The sequence below is a fragment of the Dermochelys coriacea genome, chromosome 6 (assembly GCF_009764565.3).
Source record: "Dermochelys coriacea isolate rDerCor1 chromosome 6, rDerCor1.pri.v4, whole genome shotgun sequence".
In the NCBI taxonomy this organism is placed as follows: Eukaryota; Metazoa; Chordata; order Testudines; family Dermochelyidae; genus Dermochelys; species Dermochelys coriacea.
The window spans coordinates 5,023,572-5,043,421 of NC_050073.1; the positions used below are offsets into that span (position 1 = coordinate 5,023,572).

General features: G+C 46.5%; 1 protein-coding gene across 1 annotated transcript in view; it reads left to right on the forward strand.

The window, feature by feature from the left end:
* The first annotated feature begins 210 nt into the window (after nt 1-210).
* Nucleotides 211-19,850, forward strand: part of LOC119856562 (protein MROH8-like) — a 52,212-nt gene continuing 32,572 nt past the window's right edge. Inside the window, exon 1 of the mRNA XM_043516114.1 lies at nt 211-1,161. Coding sequence (XP_043372049.1) covers nt 942-1,161 — 220 coding nt within the window. The 5' untranslated portion in view covers nt 211-941. The remainder of the gene's footprint in view (nt 1,162-19,850) is intronic.

Sequence of the window (19,850 nt, forward strand, 5' to 3'; positions counted from 1 at the left end):
TAGACCGCAACTAAACCCTGCAGCCAGGCTGTGGCAGCTGATGATAGCTCAGTGGTTTGAGCATTAGCTTGCTAAACCCAGGGTTGTGAGTTCAATCCCTGAGGGGGCCATTTGGGGCAAAAATTGGGGATTGGTCCTGCTTTGAGCAGGGGGTTGGACTAGATGATCTCCTGAGGTCCCTTCCAACCCTGATATTCTATGATTCTATGATGCTCAGCCTAGGGGCAGTTTAATTGCAGTGCAGACATTTGGGCTCCTGCGGGAGCCTGGGCTTTGGGACCCTGCTCTGTGTAGCTCAAGAACAAATAAAGTTGGTCCAATAAGAGATATTACCTCCCCCACCTTGTCTCTGTAATATCCTGGGACCAACACGTCTACAACACTGTAACCCTAATTCCTGCCCAAGAAAGAGGGCAAGCCCAGGGAGGGAGCAACTGGAGAGTGAATCAACCCTGCTCACACCCCACAATGCCACTCCAGTGCCCCACATTCATCCTGCAGTAGTGGCTCCAGCAGGGCCCTATGGGGCTGGCTGCGCCCAGTGCCCTGCTCTGGGCGTTGCATCATGGCTGGAGGGCTGCAGTGCTACTCAGGTTTGGTCTGCCCAGCCCCCCAGCATGGTGACAGAAGGTCAGGTTTGAAGGCTTAATGTAAATGGGGCTGTGACCTGGTGCTCCAGATTTCTGCAACACTCACGGAAGTTTGGCCTGCCTGTCACATCATGACAGAGGGTCAGGAGGACACTGCCTCAGAAGTGGTGCAACTCTTTGTGACAGGATACAACACCCACAGCAGGGGGTCGGGCCCAGCTCTCGGAGCCACCACTGTAAAGTGAATCACAGACACAGAAAACACTGTCCATTACTTTTTTTACACTGCAGCAAACCTACACCCATTATAATGATACAAACTTTCAAACCTCCCAGGGCCCTCCCGGTTCCATGGACCACGGTACATCTGCCTCACCTGCAACAGCTATTCCTCTACCAGTGTGTAAACTTTGCCATGCTGAGTTGAGTTGTTTGTCCTTTCAGATGTCGGTGACGTTTGAGGATGTGGCCATGTATTTCTCCCCAGCGGAGTGGACGCTGCTGGGCGAGGAGCAAAGGCACCTTTACAGACACATTATGTGGGAAAATTACCAGACTCTGGTCTCGTTAGGTGAGGAGCTGTGTCTGTGAGATCAGGGCCCCAGTGCACTGGGCGCTGCACAGATACACCGTAACTGAGATGGAGCATATGTATGAATGGTTGGGAGGAACAGTGCTTATGGGGTTGGAAGGAGGAGTGCATGGGTGTGGATGGATAGAGATGTGTTTAATTGAGCAGAGCAGTCAGTTCATGGGGGGACCAGGTGGGTGAGGTAATATCTTTTACTGGGCCAATTTCTGATGTTGAGAGAGAGAAGATTTTGAGCCACACAGAGCTCTTCTTCAGGTCTGGGAAAGGAAAACTCTCTCTCACCAGCAGAAGTTGGTCCAATAAAAGGTATTATCTCACTCCGCTGATCTCTATAATATCCTGGGACTGATAGGGCTACAGCTACACTGCATATTTTCAAGAGGACGCACCCATGGTCACTAGGGCTCCACAGTTTAATTCAAGAGAATTCTGGCTCTTGTAGTTCCCAGAGAGAGCACATGAGCAGAAAACAGCGGTGTGTTCTGCAGGCCTACAGTATGAAAGCCCAGCCAACACCACAGTTAAGGAGAAAGGCAGACTGGGTTCATCTATGCTGGTGTATGCTGGGTTAATCTATGCTGCTCTGGCTGGCCTGGGTCAGTTGACTCAGGATGTGGGACTGGGACTGTATGGCTAAAAATTGCATTGTAGGTGTTCTCGAGCTGGTGCCTGGGCTCTGGGACACTCCCTCCAAATATCCACTCAGCAATTTTAGAGTCCGACAGCCCAGGCCCCTCAAGTCCAAGTCATCTGACTTAGGCCTGCTACAGGTGTTTAATTCCTATGTAAACATAGCCACAGGAGGGAGGGGGTGCTGAGCCATAGTGGAGTAACTCTCCTAGGGTAAGGAGAAATATCCAGCATTTGCCACATCTATTCTCCCCAATCCGTTCAGACACCACAGTCCTCTCCATCTGCCTTTTCCACAGGTGCCAGGTTGTTTGCAACTCAGTATCCCACCACTGCTGGCTACCAGGAGTGTTGACCATAAGCTGCAGTTCATGTTTCTAGGGAAAACAATTGCCTATTAGCCTTCACAATTAGCTGATTGCCTAATTGGCACAAACATTGAATATGCATCTGTGGAAAGTGCAGCACTTCTGTGCCTAGAAGTGCTTAGCGGTGATGCTTTTCTCTAAGCAGGAATCAAAACCCCCAAGCCAGTGGTGATCTCCAGCATAGAACGAGGGGAAGATCTATGTGTGCCGGGTCCCACAGAAGATGAAGATGGGGACATTCTGAAAGGTACACACCCAGGTGAGGAAGAAGTTAAAGGGATGTGGAGGGATCGAACAAGTAGCTGAAGGCAGCTGGAATCCTGATATGTTTTGGCCAAAGTGACAGTAGATCTCAGAATGCTAGTCTTTTAGTCTAATATTAGGTTTTTTTAGAACAGTATCACATTGTCAGCTACCGTTCAATTAATTATCCATAACCATCACATTCTTTTCTGCTATACTGTTGCCAAGCCAGTTATTCCCCATTTTCTATTGTGCATTTCATTTTTCCTTCCTAAGTGAACTATTTTGTACTTGTTTCTTGAATTTCACATTGTTGATTTCAGACCAATTCTCCAGTTTGTCAATATCATTTTGAATTCTAATCCCGTCTATCAAAGTGTTTATAACACTTCCCTGACTGTCTGAATCATTGGCCGAGCAGCACTTGGGAGTCTCCGTTCCAAGTTCAGGCCCAATTTTATAGGTACTCAACATTGTTCCATTGCTTTTTTGGGCTCTCAGTTGACATTAATAAGGGATTTCGTTATTACTCCCCAGGACTGGTTGGGAGGCAACATCATGTTGTGGGGGTGAGGAGACCTGGACTCTATTCCTCATTCTGCCACTGAACTGCTGGCAGACCTTGGACAATGTTATATTAATTCATATAGACTACATGGGCCTAGAGAGACAAAAATGTTAACATGACACTGTCATGGGCAACATTAAAGAGTGTTAAATAAGGTTTGCGGTTAGGAATATAGAGACAGTAGCCTGTGTAGTACCATGGAAAACACCACGAAAAATTATTTCTATTCTTTTATTAAAGATACAGAAAATAAAAAAGGAAAAAGAGATAAGGCACTTGAAATGTCAGGGATGATGTAATAATTTTATTTTGACTGTGTCCGTTGTTGCCTTTCCCTTTAGCTGGAGAGAGTCTTTAGACAAAAAGCCTCTGTTTGAAAGTCTTTTAGATAGTATTAAACATGGTAATAACTGTCCTTTTGAAATGTCAAAGCTCTTGGAGCTGTTGTTGATATTATAAAAATCCGATCCCGTTTCCTAAAAGACAAAAAAAGAGAAACCCACTCAAGAGGGAAGAGAAAAGAACAGCATGGATAGAACATGTGGCTTCTGACTGGGGTTTTCTCTTACTTCCCACTTCATGGCTGGAGAAACACAGGCACGGCACACGGTCTGACCTGCCTGGCAAACGTGTACCAGCGTTGGTCTGTTCTGAACAATGCGTTTAGCTGCCTCTTTGATCACAGGCTTACAGCAAGGTTGCAAACTATGGCAGTTTTGGCCAGCTAAGCCAGACTCTTACTTATTAGAAGGCAAAGGGAGAAGAATAAGAAAGAGAAGAAATATGATGGGGAATGAAAAGAATTCATGGGAGTTAAGAGGGACAGGGGCACAAAAATCTCACATTCTAGGTGATTTGGGGGAGTTAGCGAGAACTGGTTACGGTGGCAATATCCTCCAGATCCCTTTCTCTGGTCCAGTCTTGTTAAGACATCTTTTAGGATTAGGATGAAGAAGATCTGGGGTCCCAAAATCAGGATCAGGGTGGCAGCTTGATGGTATCGCTCACTGCAGCAGTTGTGGGCACACACCTGCTGTTGCTGTTTTTTTCAGTCAGCAAGGGTTGCATTCGGTTCCGCTCCTTTATTGTCCCCCGAAAGTGTTTTGAGAAAACCGTCCGCTTCCCTAATCCCCACATACACTGCCCCAAGCCCCCTTTGTCTCCCAGCCTCTGTGCGCTCCCCGATCTGCCCCTCCCGGGGCGGCGAAGCCTCCAGGGGTTCGGCACATGGTGCCCACCACCTGGAGAGCCCGGCCGGGGCCCGCCCGGGCAAGGCTCTCCGGCTCGCGGGCTCCAGGCCGTGCCAAGTTTCTTTTGAGAGACACTTACAGGAAGTAGCGGGCAAAATAGCCCAGCCCCTCATTGTTTTTCTGCCAGTTAGGCCTAAATTAAACTCAGTCATTTAGGTTTGTTAATGTCCAGTTCCACACTTCTCTTGTTTACAGCCATTGTTTTAACACTGTCCTTAAATTGCATTATAGGCCTTTTTTGTTTGGACTAATTCTAACATCTTGTTTATATTTTTAACTTTTTCCCATCAACATTTATTGTTGTAGGACATTGTAACACTTGTAAATTTTCTCACAGTTTTTACAATTAAACGGCCAATTAGGGTAAAATTTGTGGGCCCAATTATTACAACAGCAAGTTACACCTTTGGCTAAGGTTCTCTCCCACCCTTTGTGTATTTAGTGTATAAGTTCTTTAACATCAGGGAGATCTCTCTGTAATTTTGTGCAGCACCAGGTGCTGTGGAACCATGATCTCAGTTGTGCTACCACAGTACAAAGTAACTGTCAAGACCCAAATAGCTTCCACTCTTGTGCATTGTGGAACTCACTGTCCAACAGTGACCATAAATGAGTAATTTACAGTGCAGGGGAAAGGGCTTCTTTCAGTGATAATCATTTGGTCCATATGATGTAAACCAAAGACTGTTTGTCTTTGTGCAGATTTTCCAGATGCAGAAGAGACCTGGGACTGGTCAGCAATTGAAAGCTCCTTGGGCTTCTTCCTCACACAAAGCTCTTCCCCTGGAGCAGGTAGGGAACCAGCTCTGCCCTTTCCACCAGTGGGAGCCAGAGAGCTCATTTCAGGAATCGTCCATCAGCTGCAAACTCTCCCCTCACAGAGCATTACAATAGGGATTGAAGCCCAAACACGAGAAGTGCTACAGCTCCTCACCCTGACATCCCTCTAGAAACCCCATCTCTCCCCTTACGCAGATTCCCCCAGTCTCTCCCCCTCACCCATTTTCCATAGAACATGGAGTCGTTGAGATCTCATCACAGTGTGAGTGTTCCATGTGTGTCCTTGGGAGAGGGGTGTCACTGCTGGTGTGTGGTGATGCTGTTCTCCCCAGTGAGACGGGCCTCAGAATAGGGAGACAATTGTGGGGGCTGATTTTCACATTTATTTGTGGGGCTATTATCAGGGCCTATGTCACACTGACCTTCTCCTCCTCCCGTACCGCTGGGGCCCCTAGGAGTTTGGCCTCTTGCACTCAACTGCCAAGGGTCAGCTGTGTTCTGAGGGGAGGGGTGTGGAGCTTTCTCAGGCACATCCCCCTGCTGGGAATATTAGTGGTTTCCCTTTGTGAGCAGAACAAGAAATAACATCTGTATTCTCTTCCCCACCAAGCAGGGACAAGGACCTTGAGCAGAACTGAGGGGCAGACTCCTGAGGAAGGGCCTGGCACCCTGGAGTCAGTCAGGCCTTTCCCAGGTACATCAGGGAAGAACTCTTCCAAGAAATCTGAGCGGGGAAGACACCACAAGAGGCAGGGCAGGGCACAAAGGCAGAAGAAAAAGCTGACCAGGAATGAGACAGCAACCTCAAGAGGCCATCAGAGGAGATCCAGGCCATATCTAAAGCCTCCTGCAGAGGGAAAAGCTGAGCCCAGAAAGAGCCTATTTATTTGTCGTGTGTGCAGAGAAGAATTCAAGGCGCAGAGAGACCTGATAAGCCACCACTGGATGGTTCATAAGAGACAGGAACTGTATCACTGTAGCGAATGTGGGGAAAGCTTTAGGAGAAAGAAGGAGTTCAGAGCACATGGGAAAGCTCACAGAAAGAAGAGAGACCATCCCTGTTCTGAATGTGGGAAGATATTCAGCCAGTTATCACTGCTCACTGCCCACCAGAGAATTCACACTGGAGAGAGACCCTATCATTGTGCTGAGTGTGGAAAAAGATTCTTATACTTATCAGCTTTTACCATCCACAAGAGAGTCCACTCAGGAGAGAGGCCCTATGCCTGCGCTGAGTGTGGAAAGCAATTTATGGATTCGTCAACATTTCGTAATCACCAGAGAATCCACTCAGAAAAGAGACCCCATCGCTGTAGCCAGTGTGGGAAAGGCTTCAAACTTACATCAAATCTTACTCGGCACCAGAAAATCCACAGTGAAGAGAGACCCTTCTTGTGCCATGAGTGTGGGAAAAAATTTTGCCTACGAGAACATCTGATCAGACATCAGAGGATCCACACTGGGGAGCAACCCCATTGCTGTGCTGAGTGTGGGAAAAAATTCAGTCTCCTTCAAAGTCTCAGGAGACACCAGGAAACCCATATTACAGGGAGACTCCATCGCTGTGCTGAGTGTGGGAAAGTATTCCGTCATCCAGATAGTCTCTCTAAACACCAGAGAGTCCACACTGGGAAACTCCATCGCTGCACTGACTGTGGAAAAGGCTTTGTCTATATGCATCATCTCACTCGCCACCAGAGAATCCACACGGGAGAGAAACCCTATTGCTGCACTGAGTGTGGGAAAAGTTTCACCCAACTATCAGGCCTTACCAACCACCTGAGAATCCATTCAGGAGAGCGACCCTATCCTTGCACGCAGTGTGGAAAGTGCTTTGCTCACTCATCATCTCTCTCTGAACATCTGAAAATCCATTCAGGAGAGCGACCATATTCCTGCATTCAGTGTGGGAAGCACTTTGCTCGCTCATCATCTCTTACTCAGCATCAGAGAACTCACTCAGGAGAGCGACCATATTCCTGCACTCAGTGTGGGAAGCGTTTTGCTCGCTCATCATATCTTACTAAACACCAGAGCAGCCACTCAGAATAGAGACTCTTGACCCTTGTGTTTGATGGAGGGAACCTCTTCAATCTCTCACTTCATCCTGTTCCCAAAGTCTGTAAAAGTGGGAGAACTTGCTCCCACTTTGAAATGTTTTGGGACCAATCTTATTTAATCTTTTTATTACTGACCTTGGCACAAAAAGTGGGAGTGTGCTAATAAAGTTTGCAGATGATACAAAGCTGGGAGGTATTGCCAATTCGGAGAAGGATCGGGATATTATACAGGAGGATCTGGATTACCTTGTAAACTGGAGTAATAGTAATAGGATGAAATTTAATAGTGAGAAGTGTAAGGTTATGCATTTAGGGATTAATAACAAGAATTTTAGTTATAAGTTGGGGACGCATCAATTAGAAGTAACGGAAGAGGAGAAGGACCTTGGAGTATTGGTTGATCATAGGATGACTATGAGCTGCCAATGTGATATGGCTGTGAAAAAAGCTAATGCGGTTTTGGGATGCATCAGGAGAGGCATTTCCAGTAGGGATAAGGAGGTTTTAGTACCGTTATACAAGGCACTGGTGAGACCTCACCTAGAATACTGTGTGCAGTTCTGGTCTCCCATGTTTAAAAAGGATGAATTCAAACTGGAGCAGGTACCGAGAAGGGCTACTAGGATGATCCGAGGAATGGAAAACTTGTCTTATGAAAGGAGACTTAAGGAGCTTGGCTTGTTTAGCCTAACTAAAAGAAGGTTGAGGGGAGATATGATTGCTCTCTATAAATATATCAGAGGGATAAATACAGGAGAGGGAGAGGAATTATTTCAGCTCAGCACCAATGTGGACACAAGAACAAATGGGTATAAACTGGCCACCAGGAAGTTTAGACTTGAAATCAGACGAAGGTTTTTAACCATCAGAGGAGTGAAGTTTTGGAATAGCCTTCCAAGGGAAGCAGTGGGAGCAAAAGATCTATCTGGCTTTAAGATTCTACTCGATAAGTTTATGGAGGAGATGGTATGATGGGATAATGGGATTTTGGTAAGTAATTGATCTTTAAATATTCAGGGTAAATAGGCCAAATCCCTTGAGATGGGATATTAGATGGATGGGATCTGAGTTACTATAGAAAATTCTTTCCTGGGTATCTGGCTGGTGAATCTTGCCCATATGCTCAGGGTTTAGCTGATTGCCATATTTGGGGTCGGGAAGGAATTTTCCTCCAGGGCAGATTGGAGAGGCCCTGGAGGTTTTTCGCCTTCCTCTGTAGCATGGGGCATGGTTGACTTGAGGGAGGCTTCTCTGCTCCTTGAAGTCTTTGAACCATGATTTAAGGACTTCAATAGCTCAGACATGGGTGAGGTTTTTCATAGGAGTGGGTGAGTGAGATTCTGTGGCCTGTGCTGTGCAGGAGGTCGGACTAGATGATCAGAATGGTCCCTTCTGACCTTAGTATCTCTCTATGAATCTATGTTCCCACCTCTTCAGTAAGCGGACACAAGTTTAGGTGCTGGGTTTGTTAAAATAATTTGTATGGTCCTGGAGATGGGAGCATTTAACCCTAGAGGTACTGAAACATTCCATTGTGGGCATTATAGGCTGCAGCTAAGAGAGAGATGACTGGAGCCAAGACTGCACTTTGGAGGCCCTGGTTTATCCCAGGCTGTTTGCTCACTGCAGCTCCCATCCTCACAGGCTCCACAAATCGAATTAATTGTTTCATTTCTTCTGGGATTTTTGGGTTTGGAAAAATGGACAAAGATTCTGGCAGAGACTGAAAAGGAGCTTTCATCTCCTTAGTTAATGAAAGGCTGTGACATCTCTGAGCCCCTCATAGTACTGAATCAAAAGGAAGGGTGTTTTTATTTGGCTTTGAGAGAAAATTATGAATCAAGCTGTCTTAATAGTTATCTTCGTGCATAATGCAGCCAGGGCCCTATCTTCACACCCGATTGCCAGACAAGCAATACTAGCTAGGACTTGAGGTTTGGAGAGTGGAGTTTCCAGGTCACACAATGATGATACAGCTAAAGTCAAATACCCTTTTTCTGAAATAGTTAGCCTGTCAGACAATGCATCAGACAACATTTCTAAGGAACAGTGCCAACAGGTGGTGTGGGACCGTACTTTGTTTGATGCTGCATTTCTTGGTGGATAGACGAGTCAGATTTCCATCCCCTACTCTCTCTGAATCAGCTCTCATGTCCTTCTCAGAATAACCGTATGAAGTGAAAGATCCTTCTTCATTAGAACAGGATACATTGTGATGACAGGTGCTTTAACTTACATCTCTACCCATTGAGGCTTCTTGAGCTCCCCATCCTGTTCCTGTGGGGCTCAAGAACAAACAGCATGTTGTTTGGTTATGGACTGCCTTCTTTATCATATTGATGGTAGATGCAAATGCTTGACCTCTATGGATGCTGCTGTCATGATTAGAGTGACTACATCACTTACCCAACAACTAATTCATTGTGCCATCAGAAGTCATACACCAGAAAAAAAGGCAAGGGCAGGTGTCAAGGCCGATTCCCACTCTGGCACTTCGAGTGCAGAAGATGGGGGCCTTCAAGGATTCAAAAAGTTAATACTCGCCACTCCTTGCTTGTATTAAACTTCCAAAGTTACAGCTTCTCTCTGACCTTGGAAGGGTAGATGCTGCCACCACTCAAATGCAAAGCCCTTGGAACCCAGGAAGGAATACTTGGGAATTCCTTTCTGTGGGGTACCCTAAAGCCCTTTCACCCCCTCCTCCAGGGAGGAGCTGAGAAAGAAAACAAAGGAAATTAGCCATTGCCCCCAGCTAATTAAACAACATATGCACAAACCTCTTAGGACACCAAAATCCAATTCTGTTCTTTAAAAAGGTAAATTTTATTAAAAACAAAAAGAAAGAACATAGATCTGGAATTTAGGCTTTTGCTAGATTGTAAAAGAGCAATTCCAAAAATTAAGCACCCCAAATAGCTTTCTTGGCGGGGTCAACGTAAAGGTTACAAGCAAACAAAAGTATCTGGGGTCAGCATAGAGGAGTCCACTAGCCATAAGAAATAAACAGAAATAAACCTAATCGTGTCTTTCTAAACATTCCTGATCTACTTACACATTTGGGCGTTCCAAATCAGTAGTTCTAGGTATGATTTGATGATCTATGATCATACCTGGCTTAATATTTCTCATAGGATAACTGATCCCTGTTCCCCTCTTTCCCAGAGAACAACAACAGAGACAAAGGGGAAGTTTTTTCCCCATTTCAAAAAATCTGGCTTCAAGATTAAACTCGATAAGTTTATGGGGGAGATGGTATGATGGGATAACATGATTTTGACAATTAATTGATCTTTAATTATTCATGGTAAATAGGCCCAATGGCCTGTGATGGGATGGGATCTGAGTTACTACAGAGAATTCTTTCCTGGATATCTGGCTGGTGAATCTTGCCCACATGCTCAGGGTTCAGCTGATCACCATATTTGGGGTCGGGAAGGAATTTTCCTCCAGGGCAAATTGGAAGAGGTCCTGGGGGGGGTTGCCTTCCCCTGAAGCGTGGGTCACTTGCTGGAGAATTCTCTGCACCTTGAAGTCTTTAAACCATGATTTGAGGACTTCTATAGCTCAGACATAGGTGAGAGGTTTATTGCAGGAGGGGGTGGATGGGATTCTGTGGCCTGCATTGTGCAGGAGGTCAGACTAGATTATCATAATGGTCCTTTCTGAACTTAATATCTATGAGTCTAAGTTCTAGCCTTCTCATTGGCTCTTTTGGTCAGGTGCTCACTCCCTTTCCTTTACCTGGGGGACTTTGTTAACCCTTTGCAGGTAAAGCAAGCAGATAACACCCGCCAAGAGGGACTTTATAGCTAATTAGCTGGCCGGGTGTCCATAAAAGGGAGCTACCTCCCACACCCTTAATTTATCATAGCAGGGATGAGAGATGTCAGTTACTTCCAGTTATAATGCTTTTTTTTTTTTTTAATAATTCAACTTTGTATCCCTGGATGCTTGTGTGGTACTTTAATGCCACCCAGGACTTGTCTACACTAGACCTTATCACTTACCAGAACACTTATCCACATCCCTGAGAGATGTAAAATATACCATCCTAAGCTGTGGTGTAGACCGAGCTACGTTGGTGGGAGAGCTTTCGCCTCTCATAGAGGAGTAAATGTTATGCTGACAGGCGAACTCTCTCTCCCCGATCAGCTTCAAGTATCTTGAATGCTAGCTTGGTGTCTTGGACACTAGCAGGAGGTGTAGCACTTCTAGTGTAGATTAGCCCTAACACTGAGATGTACCTGGAACTCAGCCTTGACACCAAGTGGCCAAGAGTGCAGGAAACTGTGTGGGCAACTTTGCTCCCCTTTGCAGGCTGGGACTCAGGTTTGCCGCTTATCATAGAATCATAGAATCATAGAATATCAGGGTTGGAAGGGACCCCAGAAGGTCATCTAGTCCAACCCCCTGCTCAAAGCAGGACCAAGTCCCAGTTAAATCATCCCAGCCAGGGCTTTGTCAAGCCTGACCTTAAAAACCTCTAAGGAAGGAGATTCTACCACCTCCCTAGGTAACGCATTCCAGTGTTTCACCACCCTCTTAGTGAAAAAGTTTTTCCTAATATCCAATCTAAACCTCCCCCATTGCAACTTGAGACCATTACTCCTCGTTCTGTCATCTGCTACCATTGAGAACAGTCTAGAGCCATCCTCTTTGAAACCCCCTTTCAGGTAGTTGAAAGCAGCTATCAAATCCCCCCTCATTCTTCTCTTCTGCAGACTAAACAATCCCAGCTCCCTCAGCCTCTCCTCATAAGTCATGTGCTCTAGACCCCTAATCATTTTTGTTGCCCTTCGCTGTACTCTTTCCAATTTATCCACATCCTTCTTGTAGTGTGGGGCCCAAAACTGGACACAGTACTCCAGATGAGGCCTCACCAGTGTCGAATAGAGGGGAACGATCACGTCCCTCGATCTGCTCGCTATGCCCCTACTTATACATCCCAAAATGCCATTGGCCTTCTTGGCAACAAGGGCACACTGCTGACTCATATCCAGCTTCTCGTCCACTGTCACCCCTAGGTCCTTTTCCGCAGAACTGCTGCCGAGCCATTCGGTCCCTAGTCTGTAGCGGTGCATTGGATTCTTCCATCCTAAGTGCAGGACCCTGCATTTATCCTTATTGAACCTCATTAGATTTCTTTTGGCCCAATCCTCCAATTTGTCTAGGTCCTTCTGTATCCTATCCCTCCCCTCCAGCGTATCTACCACTCCTCCCAGTTTAGTATCATCCGCAAATTTGCTGAGAGTGCAATCCACACCATCCTCCAGATCATTTATGAAGATATTGAACAAAACGGGCCCCAGGACCGACCCCTGGGGCACTCCACTTGACACCGGCTGCCAACTAGACATGGAGCCATTGATCACTACCCGTTGAGCCCGACAATCTAGCCAGCTTTCTACCCACCTTATAGTGCATTCATCCAGCCCATACTTCCTTAACTTGCTGACAAGAATGCTGTGGGAGACCGTGTCAAAAGCTTTGCTAAAGTCAAGAAACAATACATCCACTGCTTTCCCTTCATCCACAGAACCAGTAATCTCATCATAAAAGGCGATTAGATTAGTCAGGCATGACCTTCCCTTGGTGAATCCATGCTGACTGTTCCTGATCACTTTCCTCTCCTCTAAGTGCTTCAGGATTGATTCTTTGAGGACCTGCTCCATGATTTTTCCAGGGACTGAGGTGAGGCTGACCGGCCTGTAGTTCCCAGGATCCTCCTTCTTCCCTTTTTTAAAGATGGGCACTACATTAGCCTTTTTCCAGTCATCCGGGACTTCCCCTGTTCGCCACGAGTTTTCAAAGATAATGGCCAAGGGCTCTGCAATCACAGCCGCCAATTCCTTCAGCACTCTCGGATGCAATTCGTCCGGCCCCATGGACTTGTGCACGTCCAGCTTTTCTAAATAGTCCCTAACCACCTCTATCTCTACAGAGGGCTGGCCATCTCTTCCCCGTTTTGTGTTGCCCAGCACAGCAGTCTGGGAGCTGACCTTGTTAGTGAAAACAGAGGCAAAAAAAGCATTGAGTACATTAGCTTTTTCCACATCCTCTGTCACTAGCTTGCCTCCCTCATTCAGTAAGGGGCCCACACTTTCCTTGGCTTTCTTCTTGTTGCCAACATACCTGAAGAAACCCTTCTTGTTACTCTTGACATCTCTTGCTAGCTGCAGCTCCAGGTGCGATTTGGCCCTCCTGATATCTTTCCTACATGCCCGAGCAATATTTTTATACTCTTCCCTGGTCATATGTCCAACCTTCCACTTCTTGTAAGCTTCTTTTTTATGTTTAAGATCCGCTAGGATTTCACCATTAAGCCAAGCTGGTCGCCTGCCATATTTACTATTCTTTCGACTCATCGGGATGGCTTGTCCCTGTAACCTCAACAGGGATTCCTTGAAATACAGCCAGCTCTCCTGGACTCCCTTCCCTTTCATGTTAGTCCCCCAGGGGATCCTGGCCATCTGTTCCCTGAGGGAGTCAAAGTCTGCTTTCCTGAAGTCCAGGGTCCGTATCCTGCTGCTTACCTTTCTTCCCTGCGTCAGGATCCTGAACTCAACCAACTCATGGTCACTGCCTCCCAGATTCCCATCCACTTTTGCTTCCCCCACTAATTCTACCCGGTTTGTGAGCAGCAGGTCAAGAAAAGCGCTCCCCCTAGTTGGCTCCCCTAGCACTTGCACCAGGAAATTGTCCCCTACGCTTTCCAAAAACTTCCTGGATTGTCTATGCACCGCTGTATTGCTCTCCCAGCAGATATCAGGAAAATTAAAGTCACCCATGAGAATCAGGGCATGCGATCTAGTAGCTTCCGTGAGTTGCCGGAAGAAAGCCTCATCCACCTCATCCCCCTGGTCCGGTGGTCTATAGCAGACTCCCACCATGACATCACTCTTGTTGCACACACTTCTAAACTTAATCCAGAGACACTCAGGTTTTTCCACAGTTTCGTACCGGAGCTCTGAGCAGTCATACTGCTCCCTTACATACAGTGCTACTCCCCCACCTTTTCTGCCCTGCCTGTCCTTCCTGAACAGTTTATAACCATCCATGACTGTACTCCAGTCATGTGAGTTATCCCACCAAGTCTCTGTTATTCCAATCACGTCATAATTCCTTGACATCACCAGGACCTCCAGTTCTCCCTGCTTGTTTCCAAGGCTTTGTGCATTTGTATATAAGCACTTGAGATAACCTGTTGATCGCCCCTCATTCCCAGTATGAGGCAGGAGCCCTCCCCTCACAGACCTTCCTGCCTGTGCTTCCTCCCGGTATCCCGCTTTCCCACTTACCTCAGGGCTTTGGTCTCCTTCCCCCGGTGAACCTAGTTTAAAGCCCTCCTCACTAGGTTAGCCAGCCTGCTGGCAAAGATGTTCTTCCCTCTCTTCGTAAGATGGAGCCCGTCTCTGCCCAGCACTCCTCCTTCATGGAACACCATCCCATGGTCAAAGAATCCAAAGCCTTCTCTCCGACACCACCTGCGTAGCCATTCGTTGACCTCCACGATTCGACGGTCCCTACCCAGGCCTTTTCCTTCCACGGGGAGGATGGACGAGAACACCACTTGCGCCTCCAACTCCTTTATCCTTCTTCCCAGAGCCACGTAGTCCGCAGTGATCCACTCAAGGTCATTCTTGGCAGTATCATTGGTGCCCACGTGGAGAAGCAGGAAGGGGTAGCGATCCGAGGGCTTGATGAGTCTCGGCAGTCTCTCCGTCACATCACGAATCTTAGCCCCTGGCAAGCAGCAGACTTCTCGGTTTTCCCGGTCAGGGCGGCAGATAGATGACTCAGTCCCCCGGAGGAGAGAGTCCCCGACCACCACCACCCGCCTTCTCCTCTTGGGAGTGGTGGTCGTGGAACCCCCAACCTCAGGACATCGCATCTCATGCCTCCCAACCAGCGGAGTCTCCTTCCGCTTTCTCCCCCCAGACATATCATCTGGTCCACTCTCCGCATTGTTGTAGCTTGTTGTAGGTCTTTTCTATAAAGAACTTGTGGAGTTGCAGGCCCAGCCCAGAGCATGACATGAGTATGAAACAGCCAGGGGTCATGGGGCAGGAACAACGATGGGATCCCGCATGGGAACAGGCAACCCAGACAGCACTGTTTGCGGAGAGAGAGAGAGAGAGAGAGAAAGAGAGACTCCTAAATAGGGAGAGAAAATCCCAGCAACATCCACAGATCAAACTGAGCAGCAGTATCGGGCCAGTGTCTCCTCGTTCCTCAAGTGAGGAAATCCGTGGCCATGCCTCTCTGTCAGAGGGCGATGATGAGATGGGACTTTGTGTCAATGCTGTGTCATCATTCCTGGAAGGAATGAAATAATACAATAGAATTATGAGTCTGAAATGGCTGCCTCCCATGTGTGTAAGTGAAGACCTGTAGTCTTTGCAGTCAGCAAACTGCTGACTGCCATGTTCCAGTCACTCTTGGGAGATGTTGGGGAGAAGCAGCCATCTTGCCTTTCTTTCTGGAGCTGGTTATGCCATGCAGGTCAGCTCAATTGTAATCTGCTTTAAGCCATTATTCCTACTCAGGAAATGGGGGTGTTAGAACTCTGAACTAATTAAAATCAGCCAGAAAACTGTGCTCATGCTAAGCTTCATTGTACAAATGTACTGGTAGTTCAATTGTTCTAACATTTGTTCATGGTATATGCAACGTCTGTCAGACGCAAGATATATGCTCTGTTAAGGTTTGCCAAATGTGAACTGTGTGCTAGGTACGGTTAATGCACATGTATCTTTGGTTTTTATGCTATTTGTGTGCTATGGTCTACTGCCAGCTAAACTGTTGTGTGCATAATTAGATAAGAAAAGGTGTCTAAGGTCTCTGGAATTTTCTCTCTTCTAAATGAGGAGAATACAATTGTGAACAAAAACGAGCTCAAAGTTTGTAAGAGTGAAGACGTGTCTGCTGCAAGACAGTTCTCCAGAGTGGGTACATATTGACCTTTCTGTATTACTGAGACCGTCTGTACCTCTATGTTCACACCTTATCAGGATAAGGATCAGTTTTGTACGAAGTATTCCTTTTGAGGTATCCTTTGAAAACTCATGATCTGCTGAACATTATTGTCCTCTTAAAATATGGGAGACAACTTTCTATGTAAAGTTATATGGTTCTACTGTATGATGTTACTTAGACATGTTGCAGTTCTGGAGAAAATGCATAGACCATTCCTCAGAGACAAAAAGGCAGACTGACCCCTTAGCCAGATGTCAGCAAAATCAAATGGACTATCACCTGGTTAAGTGGCTGTTCTTTGGGTAGGAAAATAGATGTGATTGAGAAATCTGCATTGTAACAAAGGAACAGCTTAAGGTTCCTGTCTAGACAAATCTTGTGTGTCCTAAAAAACTCATCTGGGGATGATCCTTTCACAAGAGGATGAACTATAAGAAAGGGGAAGAGGTGCCCCCAAATAGTCCTCTCTTTCTCTCTCATGGCATCAATGACACCTGAAAGACAAAGAAAACAGCTCACTTGGGGAGGGTCCCAAGCTGAAAGGATTCCCGCCAATAAAACTAATACAGTGTGTGGTGAGAGAGACTTCTGCTTGAATCCATTTAGCTAGTTACGTTAATTATTAGTTGTGTTTTACCTTTTATTTTCTTATAGCTACAGCTACGGTTTTGTCATAGAGGTTGCGGAAGTCACGGAATCCGTGACTTCCAAAGATCTCCGTGACTTCAACCCTGGCAGCTGAAGGGTCCCACCACCTCCCGTAGTACCCCCTCCACCTGAGTCTGTGTCCCCCAAGCTCTCCACTGCCATGGGCAGCAGGGGTACCCCACAGTTCCCAGCCTCAGGCAAGCTCTTTCCCATTGGCTTAGAGCATCTTGAATTCTAGCTTGGTGTCTTGAGCACTAGCGGGAGCTGTAGCACTTCTAGTGTAGATTACCCCCAAGACTGAGATGTACCTAGATCTCAGCCTTGACACCAAGTGGCAAGGTGTGCAGGAAAATCTCTCTGGGCAACTTTGCTCCCCTTTGCAGGCTGAGACTCAGGTTGCTGCTTGTTGTCTGTTTTCTATAAACAACTTGTAGAGTTGCAGCCCCAGCCCAGAGCATGACATGGATATAAAACATCCAGCGGTCATGGGACAGGGACAGAGATGGGAGCCTGCGTGGGAACAGGCAGCTCAGAGCACTGTTTCAGGACAGAGACCAGTCCCAGCAACATTCACAGGTCAAACTGAGCCACAGTAGTGGGCTAGTGTCTTCCCATTCCTCAAGTGGGGAAATCTGTGGCCATGCCTCTCTGTTGGAGGGCGATGATGAGATGGGACTTCGTGTCACCGTTCCTGGAGGGAATAAAATAATATGAGAAATAGGTGTCTGAAATGACTGTGTGTGTGCGCGCCCCTGCAGTGCCCACTGTGCCATGTTTCAGTCCCTCTCGGGAGATGATGTGGGGGAGAAGCAGCCATCTTGCCTTTCTTGCTGGAGCTGGTTATGCCAGCTGCAGTTCAGCTCAGTTGTGATCTGCTTTAAATCATTATCTGTATTCAAAAAATGAGGGTGTTAGAGCACTGAATTATTTAAAGTCTCCCAGAATACCTTGTGCTCATGCTAAGCTTTATTGTACAAATGTACTAGTAGTTAAATTGCTCTAACCTTTGTTCATAATATATGCAGAATCTGTCAGATGCAAGATATATTCTCTCAAGGTTTGCCAAATATGAACTGTGTGCTAGGTACAGTTAGTGTACATGCATCTGGTTTTTATGCTACTTGTCTGCTATGGTCTGCTGCCAGCTAAACTGTTGTGTGCATAATTAGATGATAAAAGGTGTGCAAGGTCTGCAGAATCTGGAATTTTCTGTCTTGTAAATGAGATTACAGGCGTTGTAACCTCCTGTATACATCAGGGTTGCATTCTTGAAGAGGGCGATGGATACTGAAATGAGGTATATGGATACTGAAATTCAGTTGGAGATGATTCATGCAGAAGAGGATGAACTATAAGGAAGAGGTGCCCCCAAATATTCCCCTCTCTCTCTCTCTCTCTCTGCTTATGGCATCAACAACACCTGAAAGACAAGGAAAGTCACACTGCACTTGGGGAGGGTCCCTAGCTGAAAGGATTCCCGCCAATAAAACTAATACAGCATGCAGTGAGAGAGAATTCTGCTTTGAATCCATTTAGCTTGTAAAGTTAATTAGTTGTGTTTTTACCATTTATTTTCTTACAACTTATTTTCTTACAAAAGGCTACATTTTTTTCCCCCGCAGAAGTTGCAAAATTCAAAGACTCCATGACTTCAGCCCTGGCGTCTGGGAGCTGCAGGGTCCCACTGACTCCTATAGCAGCAGGGAGCTGTGAGGTACACCCACTGCCTGAGTCAGTAGGCCCCCAAGCTCTCTGCCGCCATGGGCAGCAGGGTATCCCACAGTTTGTAGCGGCTGCCGCAGGCAGGGGGTACCTTGCAGCTCCTGGCCTCTGTAGCACAGGGGAATCCCTGCAGCTCCTGACCCATCTTGGGGGGCATGTGCACCCCTACAGCTCCCCCCTGCAGCAATGGCAGGGGGATTCCCTACTCCCCACTCCTGGGGAGGGGGCAGGGGGACCCTGCAGCTTCTCTCCACTGCTGGTGGCAGGAGGACCCTGGAGAGCTGAACCCCCCACCGGTAGTAGGGGCCCCAAGAGCTCCAAGCCACTCCACAGCTGCCTAGTTCCTTCCCATTTTATCATGGATATTTTTATAAAAAAGTCAGGGACAAGTCATGGGCTTCTCTGAATTTTTCTTTATTTCCCCATGAACAATCCCTCATTACTTGTAATCACTTAAAAAATTCTCTGTAGTTTTAACTTGTAATATTGTTTCATCAAAGCCAGTGTGTTTGGATTGAAGGGTTTGAGAATCTCCACATCAGATAACAGCTGTTCAGTATTCCAAATGGAACCATGGTTAAAGTCACAATTATACTGACCATTTCCAATCAATAAAATCAGGGAGTCTGGTTATCTGACATCTCGATGCACTTACCGTCAGACCCCGAAGCGGATAAGAATTATTGTTTCAGAGTAGCAGCCGTGTTAGTCTGTATTCGCAAAAAGAAAAGGAGTACTTGTGGCACCTTAGAGACTAACAAATTTATTAGAGCATAAGCTTTCGTGAGCTACAGCTCACTTCATCGGATGCATTTGGTGGAAAAAACAGAGGAGAGATTAATCTCTCCTCTGTTTTTTCCACCAAACGCATCCGATGAAGTGAACTGTAGCTCACGAAAGCTTATGCTCTAATAAATTTGTTAGTAATCTCTCCTCTGTTTTTTCCACCAAACGCATCCGATGAAGTGAACTGTAGCTCACGAAAGCTTATGCTCTAATAAATTTGTTAGTCTCTAAGGTGCCACAAGTACTCTTTTTCTTTTTAAGAATTATTGTGCATCTCTCTCCTGTTAATTAATCTGAGCTTGACTAAACTGCCTCAGCAGTACATGTTATGGAAACTGCCAGCTCCAAATGTTAAACAATTAGGAGATTTTTCTAAAATATAAAAGTTGAAGGTTTTTACTTGCTTTAGGTTTGAGTTGTTAGGGTGCACTTGTTTCATGTTTTAAAGGTTTACTCTACTACCATGAGGGCTAGAAACTTATCTTTTGTAATGAAAGATAAAATTTTCCTGCAATGCAGTGGAGACAACCTGAACCCCTGCTCCACCCCTCCCCCTGAGTGCCATCCCCATCCCTCCCTTCAACCAGCTTTGGCACTTTCCCAAGCAGACAGACTCTCCTGGTGTGTTATCTGGGCT